The following is an 18,173-nucleotide window of genomic DNA, read 5'->3' as shown; positions in this document are numbered from 1 at the left end:
TATAAGCTTTAGCTTAAAGGAAAGTTTTAAGCCTAATCTTAAAAGTAGAGAGGGTGTCTGTCTCCCTGATCTGAATTGGGAGCTGGTTCCACAGGAGAGGAGCCTGAAAGCTGAAGGCTCTGCCTCCCATTCTACTCTTACAAACCCTAGGAACTACAAGTAAGCCTGCAGTCTGAGAGCGAAGCGCTCTATTGGGGTGATATGGTACTACGAGGTCCCTAAGATAAGATGGGACCTGATTATTCAAAACCTTATAAGTAAGAAGAATAATTTTAAATTCTATTCTAGAATTAACAGGAAGCCAATGAAGAGAGGCCAATATGGGTGAGATATGCTCTCTCCTTCTAGTCCCCGTCAGTACTCTAGCTGCAGCATTTTGAATTAACTGAAGGCTTTTTAGGGAACTTTTAGGACAACCTGATAATAATGAATTACAATAGTCCAGCCTAGAGGAAATAAATGCATGAATTAGTTTTTCAGCATCACTCTGAGACAAGACCTTTCTGATTTTAGAGATATTGCGTAAATGCAAAAAAGCAGTCCTACATATTTGTTTAATATGCGCTTTGAATGACATATCCTGATAAAAAATGACTCCAAGATTTCTCACAGTATTACTAGAGGTCAGGGTAATGCCATCCAGAGTAAGGATCTGGTTAGACACCATGTTTCTAAGATTTGTGGGGCTAAGTACAATAACTTCAGTTTTATCTGAGTTTAAAAGCAGGAAATTAGAGGTCATCCATGTCTTTATGTCTGTAAGACAATCCTGCAGTTTAGCTAATTGGTGTGTGTCCTCTGGCTTCATGGATAGATAAAGCTGGGTATCATCTGCGTAACAATGAAAATTTAAGCAATACCGTCTAATAATACTGCCTAAGGGAAGCATGTATAAAGTGAATAAAATTGGTCCTAGCACAGAACCTTGTGGAACTCCATAATTAACTTTAGTCTGTGAAGAAGATTCCCCATTTACATGAACAAATTGTAATCTATTAGACAAATATGATTCAAACCACCGCAGCGCAGTGCCTTTAATACCTATGGCATGTTCTAATCTCTGTAATAAAATTTTATGGTCAACAGTATCAAAAGCAGCACTGAGGTCTAACAGAACAAGCACAGATGAGTCCACTGTCCGAGGCCATAAGAAGATCATTTGTAACCTTCACTAATGCTGTTTCTGTACTATGATGAATTCTAAAACCTGACTGAAACTCTTCAAATAGACCATTCCTCTGCAGATGATCAGTTAGCTGTTTTACAACTACCCTTTCAAGAATTTTTGAGAGAAAAGGAAGGTTGGAGATTGGCCTATAATTAGCTAAGATAGCTGGGTCAAGTGATGGCTTTTTAAGTAATGGTTTAATTACTGCCACCTTAAAAGCCTGTGGTACATAGCCAACTAACAAAGATAGATTGATCATATTTAAGATCGAAGCATTAAATAATGGTAGGGCTTCCTTGAGCAGCCTGGTAGGAATGGGGTCTAATAAACATGTTGATGGTTTGGATGAAGTAACTAATGAAAATAACTCAGACAGAACAATCGGAGAGAAAGAGTCTAACCAAATACCGGCATCACTGAAAGCAGCCAAAGATAACGATACATCTTTGGGATGGCTATGAGTAATTTTTTCTCTAATAGTTAAAATTTTGTTAGCAAAGAAAGTCATGAAGTCATTACTAGTTAAAGTTAATGGAATACTCAGCTCATTAGAGCTCTGACTCTTTGTCAGCCTGGCTACAGTGCTGAAAAGAAACCTGGGGTTGTTCTTATTTTCTTCAATTAGTGATGAGTAGAAAGATGTCCTAGCTTTACGGAGGGCTTTTTTATAGAGCAACAGACTCTTTTTCCAGGCTAAGTGAAGATCTTCTAAATTAGTGAGACGCCATTTCCTCTCCAACTTACGGGTTATCTGCTTTAAGCTACGAGTTTGTGAGTTATACCACGGAGTCAGGCACTTCTGATTTAAAGCTCTCTTTTTTAGAGGAGCTACAGCATCCAAAGTTGTCTTCAATGAGGATGTAAAACTATTGACGAGATACTCTATCTCACTTACAGAGTTTAGGTAGCTACTCTGCACTGTGTTGGTATATGGCATTAGAGAACATAAAGAAGGAATCATATCCTTAAACCTAGTTAAAGCGCTTTCTGAAAGACTTCTAGTGTAATGAAACTTATTCCCCACTGCTGGGTAGTCCATCAGAGTAAATGTAAATGTTATTAAGAAATGATCAGACAGAAGGGAGTTTTCAGGGAATACTGTTAAGTCTTCTATTTCCATACCATAAGTCAGAACAAGATCTAAGATATGATTAAAGTGGTGGGTGAACTCATTTACTTTTTGAGCAAAGCCAATAGAGTCTAATAATAGATTAAATGCAGTGTTGAGGCTGTCATTCTCAGCATCTGTGTGGATGTTAAAATCGCCCACTATAATTATCTTATCTGAGCTAAGCACTAAGTCAGACAAAAGGTCTGAAAATTCACAGAGAAACTCACAGTAACGACCAGGTGGACGATAGATAATAACAAATAAAACTGGTTTTTGGGACTTCCAATTTGGATGGACAAGACTAAGAGTCAAGCTTTCAAATGAATTAAAGCTCTGTCTGGGGTTTTGATTAATTAATAAGCTGGAATGGAAGATTGCTGCTAATCCTCCGCCCCGGCCCGTGCTACGAGCATTCTGACAGTTAGTGTGACTCGGGGGTGTTGACTCATTTAAACTAACATATTCATCCTGCTGTAACCAGGTTTCTGTAAGGCAGAATAAATCAATATGTTGATCAATTATTATATCATTTACCAACAGGGACTTAGAAGAGAGAGACCTAATGTTTAATAGACCACATTTAACTGTTTTAGTCTGTGGTGCAGTTGAAGGTGCTATATTATTTTTTCTTTTTGAATTTTTATGCTTAAATAGATTTTTGCTGGTTATTGGTAGTCTGGGAGCAGGCACCGTCTCTACAGGGATGGGGTAATGAGGGGATGGCAGGGGGAGAGAAGCTGCAGAGAGGTGTGTAAGACTACAACTCTGCTTCCTGGTCCCAACCCTGGATAGTCACGGTTTGGAGGATTTAAGAAAATTGGCCAGATTTCTAGAAATGAGAGCTGCTCCATCCAAAGTGGGATGGATGCCGTCTCTCCTAACAAGACCAGGTTTTCCCCAGAAGCTTTGCCAATTATCTATGAAGCCCACCTCATTTTTTGGACACCACTCAGACAGCCAGCAATTCAAGGAGAACATGCGGCTAAACATGTCACTCCCGGTCCGATTGGGGAGGGGCCCAGAGAAAACTACAGAGTCCGACATTGTTTTTGCAAAGTTACACACCGATTTAATGTTAATTTTAGTGACCTCCGATTGGCGTAACCGGGTGTCATTACTGCCGACGTGAATTACAATCTTACCAAATTTACGCTTAGCCTTAGCCAGCAGTTTCAAATTTCCTTCAATGTCGCCTGCTCTGGCCCCCGGAAGACAATTGACTATGGTTGCTGGTGTCGCTAACTTCACATTTCTCAAAACAGTCGCCAATAACCAGAGTTTGTTCCTCGGCGGGTGTGTCATCGAGTGGGGAAAAACGGTTAGAGATGTGAACGGGTTGGCGGTGTACACGGGGCTTCTGTTTAGGGCTATGCTTCCTCCTCACAGTCACCCAGTCAGCCTGCTTTCCCGGCTGCTCAGGATCTGCCAGGGGGTAACTAACGGCGGCTAAGCTACCTTGGTCCGCACCGACTACAGGGGCCTGGCTAGCTGTAGAATTTTCCATGGTGCGGAGCCGAGTCTTCAATTCGCCCAGCCTGGCCTCCAAAGCTACGAATAAGCTACACTTATTACAAGTACCGTTACTGCTAAAGGAGGCCGAGGAATAACTAAACATTTCACACCCAGAGCAGAAAAGTGCGGGAGAGACAGGAGAAGCCGCCATGCTAAATCGGCTAAGAGCTAGTAGCTACGCTAAGCTAGCGGATTCCTAAAAACACGCAAAGTGAATAATGTGTAAATAATTTAGAGGTGATTCAGCAGAAGGAGTGCTTTAGTTAAGGCACGTAAAGATTACACTGGGAAACAAATCGTAATCTAGATAACTAGATCAATCTAACTGCACAAATTAAACAGCTAACAGATACAGAAAAACACCGCTGTGCTCCGGAACAGGAAGTGATACAATACCGCAATGAGAGCCAACCACCAGTAGAGGCAAGCAAGCTCCTCTCCTGTGGAACCAGCTCCCAATTCAGATCAGGGAGACAGACACCCTCTCTACTTTTAAGATTAGGCTTAAAACTTTCCTTTTTGCTAAAGCTTATAGTTAGGGCTGGATCAGGTGACCCTGAACCATCCCTTAGTTATTCTGCTATAGACGTAGACTGCTGGGGGGTTCCCATGATGCACTGTTTCTTTCTCTTTTTGCTCTGTATGCACCACTCTGCATTTAATCATTAGTGATTGATCTCTGCTCCCCTCCACAGCATGTCTTTTTCCTGGTTCTCTCCCTCAGCCCCAACCAGTCCCAGCAGAAGACTGCCCCTCCCTGAGCCTGGTTCTGCTGGAGGTTTCTTCCTGTTAAAAGGGAGATTTTCCTTCCCACTGTAGCCAAGTGCTTGCTCACAGGGGGTCGTTTTGACCGTTGGGGTTTTACATAATTATTGTATGGCCTTGCCTTACAATCTAAAGCGCCTTGGGGCAACTGTTTGTTGTGATTTGGCGCTATATAAAAAAAATTGATTGATTGATTGATTATATATATATATATATATATATATATATATATATATATATATATATATATATATATATATATATACACACACACATACACACACATACACACACACACACACACACACACACACACACACACACACACACACACACACACTGATACTTAGAAAGCAGTTCTTACTTACACCTTGGCCAAGTGAAACTCTCTCCAGTGCCTAGAAGAGGAAATATTTCTGGTAAAACAATGAGAGATGCAGCTGCAGAGCTCAAAATTGTATTTTTCTGGAGTTTAAGTCATGATTTTTTTTTTTATTATTTATTTTTTTATGTTATATTAAAAAAAAAAAACAAACAAAGCAAAAACATTCCCTCATAATAATAATAATAACAAGAGCAATCACAGATTTCTGACATCTGCCAATCCGGATCACCTCCAAAATTCAGTGGAGTCTTCCATGGCCTAATATCTAGCTGTGGTGCAAATTTGGTGAGAATCCATGAAGCAGTTTTGATGTAATCCTTCAAAGCGTATATAAAGTGATATATTGATCCAGAATAGGGATTTGGATCTGGATCCGGATCACCTCCAAAATTCAGTGGAGGCGTCCGTGCCCTAATATCTATCTGTGGTGAAAATTTGGTGAGGATCCGTGAAGCAGTTTTGATATAATCATTCAAAGTGAATCTTGATCCATAATCCAGATTTGGATCCAGATCACCTCCAAAATTTAGTCTTCCATGGCCTAATTTGTATCTGTGTTGAAAATTTCATCAAAATCTGTGCAGTAGTTTTGACGTAATCCTGCTAACAGTAATCTTTCAAAGCGTATATAAAGTGAAAATTGATCCAGAATCCAGATTCGGATCTGGATCACCTCCAAAATTGAATGGAGTCTTCCATGGTCTAATATGTATCTGTGTTGAAAATTTCATCAAAATCCGTGCAGTAGTTTTGACGTAATCCTGCTAAAAGTAATCCTTCAAAGCCTACATAAAGTGAAACTTGATCCAGAATCTAGATTCGGATCCAGATCACCTCCAAAATTTAATGGGTTCTTCTATGGTCTCTAATATCTATCTGTGGTGAAAATTTCATCAAAATCTGTTTGGTAGTTTTGAGTCAGACAGACAAATAAATATTGATGATTTTATTACATCCTTGGCGGACGTAATAAAATAAATCCTAATAATAAAAGTACATTACAATAATACACAAAAATCCCAAATTATAGAATTGATAATACAGAAAAAAAGTGCAACTGTGATACTCCATTAAAAAAGACCATTTCAACTAAACTTTGCTGTAATCAGTGATGTATTGTGGAACCATAAGGGAGGTTTTTATTGCTCAGCCGTCCCAGACAGTCAGAGGAAGTCGTATTTATGCAGAAAATAAACTGCCCCATATAGTTTCTGCAGCATCATACAACTCACCAAGCAGGCTGACATCCTGGCGTTTCTGCTGCAGAACCAGGACTGGTCCCGGAGGTACTGACTCAAGGGGAATCCACGTGCACCGTGCAAACTCCCTGTGACAGAACACACACACACACACACACACACACAGAGATAAAAAGGATGAAACTCATCCATCTACCCAAATGATTAATGGGGGTGTTGGGGGGGTGGGGTTAAAAACAACTGTAATCTGTTAAGGACAAGATGAGGAAAATTTTTGCCCTTCCAAGTAATTCACATTTCATCCGCAAACAAACAAAACAGGAAACACAACATCAAGGATTACAATTTATACTCCAGAATATTTGTTTCTTTAAAGTTAAAATATTCACTACAGATTACTTTTCACATAATTAGTGGGAACAGTGATGTAATCATGTATCGCGATGCGTACGGAACCGTGGCAGGTGTATCGCGACGCGTACGGAACCGCGACAGGCGTATCGCGATGTGTACGGAACCGCGACAGGCGTATCGCGATGCGTACAGAATCGAGACAGGCGTATCGCGATGCGTACGGAACCGTGATAGGTGTATAGTAATGCGTACAGATTCATGGGTGTGTGTGTGTTTTGTTTATAACATGAATTCCACCAATCAGACTGTCATTTCCTGTCCGTGTCCTGCACACTTGAACACAAACTACAGTGGACTCAGGCAGAGTTCAAGAAACAAGCGTGCAAACTGGGTTAATGGCACGATGTGAGCGTTTTCAGTCAGCTCTTGTGACGTTACACTCTGTACGTGGCTAAAGCTCAAGCGGGCCGTGATGCTGTGAAGGTTAAAGGTTAACAGAAATGATTCAAATAAACCACAGTGTCTTCTATCTTGTTGATATGATAAAACTATTTTAGTCACGGCACGTGGACACATGTAAATGATTTCACAACTTATAAACTGAGGCGTGAATGAGTGAACTCACAGATCTATCATATCTGGGTATTATGCATGCTCTCACCGGAACTGACCTTAGCTCTCAAGACATGGACGTGATAGAGCACAGTTTTAACTGTGGCCACTAGAGGGCAGTGTCAAAAAACCTTGTGCATGTGTTTCTTTGAGAAATACTTCATATATCAAAGTGAAACTTGGTACACAAGACCACCTCAAAAGGTCCTTGGATAAAGTTCAAAGTTGGATCCGTTTTGGTTTTAATTGTGGTCACTAGGAGGCAGCGTCTCGAAAATCTTGCATATGTGAAATGAATAAAATTTGAGTAATCTTGGATTTTCTGTTCAAGTGAACAAAAAGATATCACTGTGTCTTTCTGTACTCTGATTGGCTGTCACCGTCACTTCCCAGCATACCTCGCGCAAGTTGGGGGAAGCCCCCATGTGATCTATGATGTCCTTATAAACTGCATAGTTTGTAGTTCAAGGCCGCTTGTTCTTTTGAAATTTTGCCCTTCAGGGGAAATATTAATTTTTTTCGAGACAACACAAATTTTGATCATAATGAAAATGTCATATTATGAATCCCCTATTTAAAGATTAATAAATAAAAATATAGTGGTACCAAAGAAATTTTTTTATGACTTAAATCTTAAAAATCTCAGTGGCGGTACACTTTTAAGGAAAATTTCACAATTTTTACATAAAAACTAGGTGTTTATTTGTAACAAGATTTAAAAAAAAATGAAACTTTATTAAAACAAAATCTTGAAATTAGTTGTGAAAACTTTATTTTACTAATATCAGAATTTGTTACTTTTTACAAAAAAAAAAAAAAAAAAAAAAAAAAAATCCACTAAATCTGAATATCTTACGGTGAGTTAAGAAGCTTGTTTCATCTCCTCGGACTCAAAACAAGATGTTTCCAACACTATTTTGCTTTAAAAACTTTTAAATAATTATCCACAAACAAGTCTGTATATCTTGAAATTTTACATTTTAAGTTACTGTGTCTTCTATTTAATATAAATTAGATTTATTTTGACAAGAAATTAGACAAATATACTTAGTAAGATTGTGTTTTTGCAGTCAAATGTTATAAGAAATGAAATCCAAAGCTAGCGAGAAATAAACACTCCTAAAACCGAAAACGCTGTTTTTGTAACCTGATAATACCTCTGCAAGGATTTACGAAACATTTAGCGGATGTTAGTGTGGCGACGCCACTTCCTGGTGTTGCTAGCTGCTAACTTCGCTTCGTTTCTGGCTATTAATAATACCTTTCTCATTTATTATGTCAAAGCTAGCAAGAAATAAACACTTCTAAAACTAAAATGCTGTTTTTGTAACCTGATAATACCTCTGGAAGGACTTACAAAACATTTAGCGAATGTTAGCGTGGCGACACCACTTCCTAGTGTTGCTAGCTGCTAACTTTGCTTCGTTTCTGGCTAGTAATAATGCCTTTCTCATATGTCAAAGCCAGCAAGAAATAAACTTCTAAAACTGAAAATGCTGTTTTTGTAATCTGGTAACACCTCTGCAAGGATTTACATAACATTTTGCAGATGTTAGCGTGGCGACACCACTTCCTGGTGTCACTAGCTTCTCACTTCACTTCGTTTTTGGCTAGTAATAACACCTTTCTCATATATTATATAAAAGCTAGTGAGAAATAAACACTTCTAAAACTGAAAACCCTGTTTGCGGAAACTAATAACACCTCTGGAGTGATTTATAAAACATTTTGCGGACGTCAGCGTGCACACTAAATTCCGCTATTTGCACTTTTCCACTCTTGTTAAAGGCTCATGTACACACACAAGGCCTCCTGCAGACGCCGTTAAATGTAAATATTTTTTTTGATTAACTGATTGATAGAGGGGCTTCATCAAACATGTACAAATTGTACGTAAGACAATAGGATCTTAATAATTATCGAGGGTATTTTAGCATTGCGTTATATTTTAAACTTACGGCTACCTGTCTTGTTGTGCACGCACAGTTTGAAAACCAGATGCGAGACCTCAGCTCTGCTGAGTCAGTAAAAGAAAAGTCCTGCTGAACACAGATGAAGTCATACACACAGCACACAGATTCAATCTCTCTTTCAATTGATTTCCTCCTAACTTAAAAGGGGGAAAAGGGAAAAAAAGAAGTCTTTTTCAGCACCTTTAAGGAGGCATCCTAAATCCATAAATCTACCCTAATGGCTCTAACAGAGAGCCTCTCTGCTCAGCTAAGTCTCCAGACGGGGAACTAACCAGATCCAGAAGTCTCCAGACTCTCTGTGGAACATCTGACTTGTTTACTATAAAACATGAGTGTTTATGTGACTTTATGTGGGAAGCAGATTTTATTCCAGGTTGGATCTGAGTGATGATCTGGACTCAGCGGGTGTTTGTGACTGTTTCCCGTTGCGTTTGTTACCGTGGCCGTCAGGGTCAAACTCCTCGGACAGCAGGTGGTAGCAGCAGCCCACACTACACGCTGACGCTAGCTCTGGTTTGGCCGCGAACATCCTCAGCGTGTTGGGAGCCAAGTCGCCGCACGTGTGGAGGCCGACCACGACCGCCTCCTGGAATTTGAAGAAAAGCGCAGAGACGTGAGAGAACCGGCGGGGAACACGGGAAGATCGGTGATCAAATGTATCGATAATGATGCAATGCACAATTGGCGCCTCGGTACTCTCCCAGTCGCGCTCCACCTGCTGTGGCGGATTTGTAGCCTGATGCACTTCCTTTTTTTTTTATTTGCTTACCTGGAGCTCCTTGATGAGCTCGCCGAGCTCTGTGCACTCAGTGACGAAGGATGTGAGAGGTGAGAACAGGCCAGCGGCGCTTTTGGCTCTGTTGCGAGCTTTCCTCTCCAGGTTTTCCTGCTTCCTTCTCTCTCTCTCCTCAGCACTCAGTTGGTCTGGAGGAACTCTTTGAGACGTCGTCTGTGTCAGACCCAGTGATAAAGCGCTGAGAAACAGCTCCTCTGCTTCTGGATTTAGACTGGTGGACTCTGAGAGACTCATTGACTTTGGTGGTGGAACCTTCTCCTCCTCCCGCCGCTCCCGCTCTTCTGCGCCGCATAAAACACCAGCTTCTTCATCCACTCCAGAGCACGCCGCCCCTCCTTGGTCCCTTGCTGCCTTCCTGTTTTTCTGGTACGCTCTGGAGAACCTCTTCAGCTTCCTGTTCCTCTCCTGGGCTCCGTGGGTGTTGGTGCTGGAGGAGTCGATACCGTAGATGTGGAGGCCGTACTGCAGGGACAAGAAGGAGCTCAGATAGCCCTTCCCTGAACCCACGTCGATCACCTGTGAGGAAACATGACAACAGAGTCACAACCTCATACCACCATTTATACCAAACCTTCATATGCTGAATTAGACAAAAAATGACTCAACAGGTTTTCTGCAATTAATATACAAGTATGAAAATTGGTTCTTTTTTCCTCTCTGGGAGGCCCAGGGAGATTTAATCTATAAATTCAAACTTCCATGTCCAGACAGGCCCCCAGGGAATGGTCCCACCAAATTTCAGGAAATGTCATTGCTTCTTCACTTCAAAAGGAGCCAGCTGAGGTGGTTTGACCATCTGGTGAGGGCTTCCAGGCAATTCCAATTGGGAGGAGGCCCTAGGGAAGATCCAGAATACCCTGGAGGGGTTATATTTCCTCTAGTTGCGATTAGACTTCCCCTGCCTCCCTAGGGAGGTCTTCCAGACACATCCAACTGGGAGGAGGCTCCACAGAAGATCCAGGATACCCTGGAGGGATTATAGTTCCCAGCTGGCTTGGGAACACCTCCACGTCCCCCGTGAAGAGTTACAGGACTTGACCGATGATAGGGAAGAGTGGGATGAGCTGCTTAGTCTGCTCCCATCTTGACCCGGACTCAGATAAGTGTCAGAAAATAAATGAACAAAAAGGATCATTGAAGAGTTTTTGAGAAAGTGTTCCGACGGCGAACCTCACACTTTGAAATAAATGGCAAATGGACTGCATTTATATAGCGCTTTTCCATCTGCATCAGATGCTCAAAGTGCTTTACAATAATGCCTCACATTCACCCCAATGTGAGGGTGAAGGTGCTGCCATACAAGGTGCTTTCTACACACCGCGAGCAACTAGAGGATTAAGGGCCTTGTCCATGTGCCCTTAGTGATTTTCTGGTCAGGCTGGGATTTGAACAGAGGATCCTCTGGTCTCAAGCCCAATCCTTAACCACTAGACCATCACCTCCCCTACAGTATATGTAAAGTTTTTTTAACTACTTTGGGAGGTCCTGTGAGTTATACTCTAGTGTCACTTATATACCAGCTAAATAAAAAAAAAAAAACAAAAAAAAAAACATTTTTTTATTTCCAACAATAACTATAACAACAATTTATACAGGACTTTCACAGGAATGAAAGGACCAAACAACAACAACAAAAAAACAATAATAAAAGAATTAATACAGTACCAACAATTAAAGCACACTACAATAATGCCCAAAAATCCCAAATTAAACAGCTGACAATACAGAAAAAATATGACATATACTATGGAAAATATGATACGAAGCGCTTGCCAAACCTTACAAGACATAATGTTACAGCAATACTAAATTTGAACAACAATGAAACTTACCCTTCTGCTGCCATGACTACTGGAATTACAGTTCTCGCGAGAGTCTCGCAAGCATGACATTTATCGTGGGAGGACAAAACCCAGCAATCACATTCTATCACTCACTGGAAATGCTGTTATTCCACTATAGTATTTTACCAACATTCTGAAAATATTTAACTTTTGCACAAATTTCTGATAAAAACCCACTGACTTGCACAATTTTGCAATTTTTTTTTTTACCTGTTTGACTCCACAGTAGCGAGCCAGCGAGGACACCACCTCAGACATGCACTGGACTTCATGGGACTTCTTTAAGTTCATAAACTCATCTGGCTCCAGACCGGCACCTGGATTAGACCACGTTTTAAAGCTTTAAACTGGATCAATCACACAACCACACACAAAGCATGTTTCATGGCAGGGTTACGGTTAGAATCCTTGAGTGGTTTCCTTTACCTGTGTGCGCTGGTGCAGCATCGGACTGGTTCCGTCTGAGGACCTCTAGGAGTTCGTCCCTGCTAGTGCAGACGCTGAGGCTGGGAAGTGAGTGAGCCTTGGCCGCCTTCAGCAGTTCATCAGTATTTATGAGGCGACTTGTATCATTGCAAAACCCAAATGTGGTTCTGGGTTTCTCTGCTTTGAGAAACAGACAGGATATCTATATATCTATATATATCTATATATATATATATCTATATATCTATATATATATATATCTATATATATATCTATATATCTATATATATATATATCTATATATATCTATATATATATCTATATATATATCTATATATATATCTATATATCTATATATATATATATCTATATATATATCTATATATATATCAGACCACAGCTGGCGCTGTTTCTGGATGTTGTTGATGTTTGGCTTTCACTTTGCATGGTAGAGTTTTAACTTGCACGTGTAGATGTAGCGACAAACTGTGTTAACTGACAATGGTTTTCTGAAGTGTTCCTGAGCCAACGCGGTAAGATCCTTTACACAATGATGTCGGTTTTTAATGCAGTGCCGCCTGAGGGATCGAAGGTCACAGCAGTCAATGTTGGTTTTCAGCCTTGCCGCTTACGTGTCGAAAGTTCTCCAGATTCTCTGAGTCTTCTGATTATATTATGGACTGTAGATGATGGAATCCCTAAATTATTTGCTACTGAACGTTGAGAAACACTGTTCTTAAACTGTTGGACTATTTTTTCACACAGTTGTTAACAAAGTGGTGATCCTCACCCCATCTTTGCTTGTGAACGGCTGAGCCTTTTGGGGATTCTGCTTTTATACCCAAATCATGACACTCACCTGTTTCTAATTAACCAGTTCACCTGTGGAATGTTCCAAACAGGTGTTCTTTGAGCATTTATCAACGTTCCCAGTCTTTTGTTGCCCCTGACCCAGCTTTTTTGAAATGTATTGCAGGCATCCATTTCAAAATGAGCAAATACTTGCACAAAAACAAAAAAGTCTATCAGTTTGAACATTAAATATCTTGTCTTTGTGGTGTATTCAATTGAATATAGGCTGAAGAGGATTTGCAAATCATTGTATTCTGTTTTTATTTACATTTCACACAACGTCCCAACTTCATTGGAATTAGGGTTGTAATGCTAATGATTTTCAGGTAATGTTAGCCTGTTGCCTTTTTCTAAACAAGACTATGCTTGATTGTAGCTCATGCTAACATTAGCCTGTTAGCATCACATGGGGAGGCTCCACTGGTCCTAACCCTCTTTATATTATTTGAGAGGGTATATTACAACCCCAAACTGATTTTAAAGTTCACAAATAAATGTAATATTTTCACATTTCTACCAAACCAGATCCAGTTTTGTTCAATTTATAAAAATGAAACATATGATTCTGTTGACATACATCATGAATCACCTTTACTGTTTTCTATAAATCTGTTGAATTGAAAATCAACAAATAATGGTAATTCACCATAGTGAAATGGATTTGTTTATAAACTGTTACACTTTTGTAACATTACTTAACCTACTTTAGTGCAATATATATATATATATATATATATATATATATATATATATATAGCCTACCATAAATGTAAAAACAACTTCAGCATGCTCTCCTTAATACTAGGACTAGTGGAAGTTTCCCATTGCATTATGCGAGTCTCGTTAGCGTTTTCTAAGCAAAACTGTGACTCTAAGCACCGTATTTGGTTTTAAGTACATAATAAATCACGTTGCTCACAATGGAGACACTCAGCTCATGCTAATGTTAGCCTGTTAGCATTGTGTTATGTGATGCTAGCAAGTTTTCAAAACACGTGAATGAATACATCAAAGCAGCAAAAAGCCAATTATAAAACATATTATTAAAAACTATAACTTTGCTAAAATAAGGAAACAGTGCTGCAACACAATGACAACATTTACCAATTATGAACTGCAACTGGATTAAATATACATAATTTATAATTTAATGTAATTTAGAAGGACCTCAGAATGTGTTTCCCAACATTTTCCCAAGTTTCTCAAAGGAAAGACAAAAGATTTTTCAGATTATAGCCAAATTTATTGGCTGTGATCATGATAAAGTATATATATATATATATATATATATATATATATATATATATATGTATATTACAATGCATCAGGTTAATGGCGATTGTGAAGAGCAGCACAGATAGATTGTATTACTTGTGAGATTTTACATACTTCATATATACTGATATATACAGGATGTGGCGGTCTAGTGGTTAAGCGTTGGGCTTGAGACCTGAGGATCTTCGGTTCAAATCCCAGCCTGAATGGACAATCAATAAGGGCCCTTGAGCAACGTCCTTAATCCCCTAGTTGCTCCCGGTGTACAGTGGGCTCCTTGTATGGCAGCACCCTGACATCGAGGTGAATGTGAGGCATTACTATAAAGCGCTTTGAGCGTCTGATGCAGCTGGAAAAGCACTATATAAATACAGTCCGTTTATTGAAATATATATTTTAAAGTATTATTTTGGGGTATTTCGGTGAGATTAGAGTGGATTTATTCAAGGAGATAAATAATAATTCAACAAAGCACAAAGGGATGAATTCTTCTACAGAACTTCAATGACGTCACCTGTAAACGCCTCTCTGACGGGCTGATTGTCTCCTTTGTGTTCTGGCGCCCCCTGCAGGCTGATGGCGGACAGGACTTCCTCCGGTGAAACAGCCACGAACCGGGCCCACGTGCCGTGCGTGTAAAACTCCACGGTGTGCGCGTTAGCGATTCTGAGAGCGACAGACAAGAAACGTTTGACTTCGTCTATCCGTCTGTGAACGTCTGTGAGCGTGTAAACAGACGGAGACATGTTTAAAAGCTCTCTGACACGGACACGAGTGACGTCAATCCATAACTCCTCCTCCTCCGCCAAACGTCCAGACATAACCAGCAGAAAACAGATAATCGATCAGGATAACGTTAAAATTATAATATTTGGAGTACTTCATTTAAGCAGTTGGTGGAATTTTTCAGAATATATTTTGTATTGTGGCATAAATGTGGTTAATGGGAAGAAAAACACAAATTAAAAAACACATTTAATTTCAGCAAATTAAACTATCGTTAAAAATTAACTGAGATAGATTTTTGGCAGGTTTTCTTGTATATACATTTGATTTGAGATTTGATTCGTATAATGATGTAAAAAAAAATATTAAAGTACAGGGTAACACAAAAAGTAAAGAATGCACTTATTTCCATTGTGGCCCAATATAAATCACAGAAAAAATACAACAAAAGTTAAAGATTAACAACAAAAAACAGATCACAATAAATAAGAGAATAAATATGGTATTTACACATTATTAAAACGATATTTACAGAATATTGTTAAATAACAAAGTCTAAAAATAGACAAAGTTAACAATAAAACTGTTGAGCATCAAGGGGAAAATGTTGTTTTACCCTATTTTTAAAATCTAATTTATTTCTGCAGGATTAGCACCAGTATAAGAGAAAGTTTTTTTTTTTTTTTAATTAAGAAGAAATTGAATTGCAACATCTCGTAGAGGAGACAAATACATCAAAGTATAAGAGAAAGATGTTGCCCCAAAGGACCTGACAGAGGGGTTTAACCAAGGACAAGGCACTAGATCTACACTCAACAAAAATATAAACGCAACACTTTTGGTTTTGCTCCCATTTTGTATGAGATGAACCCAAAGATCTAAAACTTTTTCCACATACACAATATCACCATTTCCCTCAAATATTGTTCACAAACCAGTCTAAATCTGTGATAGTGAGCACTTCTCCTTTGCTGAGATAATCCATCCCACCTCACAGGTGTGCCATACCAAGATGCTGATTAGACACCATGATTAGTGCACAGGTGTGCCTTAGACTGCCCACAATAAAAGGCCACTCTGAAAGGTGCAGTTTTGTTTTATTGGGGGGGGATACCAGTCAGTATCTGGTGTGACCACCATTTGCCTCATGCAGTGCAACACATCTCCTTTGCATAGAGTTGATCAGGTTGTCAATTGTGGCCTGTGGAATGTTGGTCCACTCCTCTTCAATGGCTGTGCGAAGTTGCTGGATATTGGCAGGAACTGGTACACGCTGTCGTACGCCGGTCCAGAGCATCCCAAACATGCTCAATGGGTGACATGTCCGGTGAGTATGCCGGCCATGCAAGAACTGGGACATTTTCAGCTTCCAAGAATTGTGTACAGATCCTTGCAACATGGGGCCGTGCATTATCCTGCTGCAACATGAGGTGATGTTCTTGGATGTATGGCACAACAATGGGCCTCAGGATCTCGTCACGGTATCTCTGTGCATTCAAAATGTCATCAATAAAATGCACCTGTGTTCTTCGTCCATAACAGACGCCTGCCCATACCATAACCCCACCGCCACCATGGGTCACTCGATCCACAACATTGACATCAGAAAACCGCTCACCCACACGACGCCACACATGCTGTCTGCCATCTGCCCTGAACAGTGTGAACCGGAATTCATCCGTGAAGAGAACACCTCTCCAACGTGCCAAACGCCAGCGAATGTGAGCATTTGTCCACTCAAGTCAGTTACGACAACGAACTGGAGTCAGGTCGAGACCCCGATGAGGACGACGAGCATGCAGATGAGCTTCCCTGAGACGGTTTCTGACAGTTTGTGCAGAAATTCTTTGGTTATGCAAACCGATTGTTTCAGCAGCTGTCCGAGTGGCTGGTCTCAGAAGATCTTGGAGGTGAACATGCTGGATGTGGAGGTCCTGGGCTGGTGTGGTTACATGTGGTCTGCGGTTGTGAGGCTGGTTGGATGTACTGCCAAATTCTCTGAAACGCCTTTGGAGACGGCTTATGGTAGAGAAATGAACATTCAATACACGAGCAACAGCTCTGGTTGACATTCCTGCTGTCAGCATGCCAATTGCACGCTCCCTCAAATCTTGCAACATCTGTGGCATTGTGCTGTGTGATAAAACTGCACCTTTCAGAGTGGCCTTTTATTGTGGGCAGTCTAAGGCACACCTGTGCACTAATCATGGTGTCTAATCAGCATCTTGATATGGCACACCTGTGAGGTGGGATGGATTATCTCAGCAAAGGAGAAGTGCTCACTATCACAGATTTAGACTGGTTTGTGAACAATATTTGAGGGAAATGGTGATATTGTGTATGTGGAAAAAGTTTTAGATCTTTGAGTTCATCTCATACAAAATGGGAGCAAAACCAAAAGTGTTGCGTTTATATTTTTGTTGAGTGTAGTTTAAATGCTGTGGTTTTCTGAATTGAATTGAAAGGAAGAAACTGGGTAGTCTGGGGCAGATTTCTGTACCACAGTGAACATGTGATTTAGTTTAAGTTGGTCCACTCTAAGATCAACTGCCAACATATGAACCATATTGAATTGATCAAGGCCTATATGTGACCGGAGATGTGTTGAGGAGGAAGCGAATGATCGTATTCTGTATAACTTGCAACTTCCACTTATTTGTCTTGATCAGGCCGGAAAACCAAGACACACTGACGTAATCAAAGTGGTATTGGATGAGAGATGAAACAAGTACATTGTGGTACATTATAAAATCGACATAATAAACAGCAACAGTCCCACATCCCCAGGGGCGAGGCTTGCAGCTTGCAACCAGGCAGTTGCTTGAAGCCCCAGCCACTGGGGCCACCTAGGGCTGCCAAAATGTTCTCCACAGCAACAACAACAAGCCTGCCAAGCCTAATTTTGTACTAATTATTTATTTTATTTGATGTTATTTTTGGACACTATTTAATTGTTTTATATATATTGTGGCAATTATATTTTTCTTTTGATGTGGCCTTATACGTTGTTTACTTATTTACTCAGGTTTGTATTTTTTATATTTGAAGTTTGGAATAAAGAAAAGTTCATATTTTATATATTTTGTTGGTGTCAGATTATTTACAACAATGATTATTGATAGGCCTGACTTTTGAGGGCCCTCTGTTGGTCCCTAGACCTCACTTTGAGAACCAC

The 18,173-nt window shown here is 40.0% G+C and overlaps 1 protein-coding gene across 1 annotated transcript in view; it reads right to left on the bottom strand.

The window, feature by feature from the left end:
* mettl25 (methyltransferase like 25) overlaps positions 1–15,067 on the bottom strand; it is a 31,680-nt gene extending 16,613 nt beyond the window's left edge. Inside the window, exons 1-7 of the mRNA XM_034163711.1 lie at positions 14,787–15,067; positions 12,146–12,322; positions 11,930–12,036; positions 9,849–10,391; positions 9,518–9,665; positions 6,174–6,268; positions 4,925–4,954 (exon numbers count right to left, since the gene is read on the bottom strand). Of these exons, the coding sequence (XP_034019602.1) occupies positions 4,925–4,954; positions 6,174–6,268; positions 9,518–9,665; positions 9,849–10,391; positions 11,930–12,036; positions 12,146–12,322; positions 14,787–15,018 (1,332 nt within the window). The 5' untranslated portion in view covers positions 15,019–15,067. The remainder of the gene's footprint in view (positions 1–4,924; positions 4,955–6,173; positions 6,269–9,517; positions 9,666–9,848; positions 10,392–11,929; positions 12,037–12,145; positions 12,323–14,786) is intronic.
* Positions 15,068–18,173: the final 3,106 nt, after the last annotated feature.

Source organism: Thalassophryne amazonica, chromosome 22, assembly GCF_902500255.1.
Source record: "Thalassophryne amazonica chromosome 22, fThaAma1.1, whole genome shotgun sequence".
NCBI lineage: Eukaryota > Metazoa > Chordata > Actinopteri > Batrachoidiformes > Batrachoididae > Thalassophryne > Thalassophryne amazonica.
This window is presented reverse-complemented; position numbering and strand designations above follow the sequence as displayed.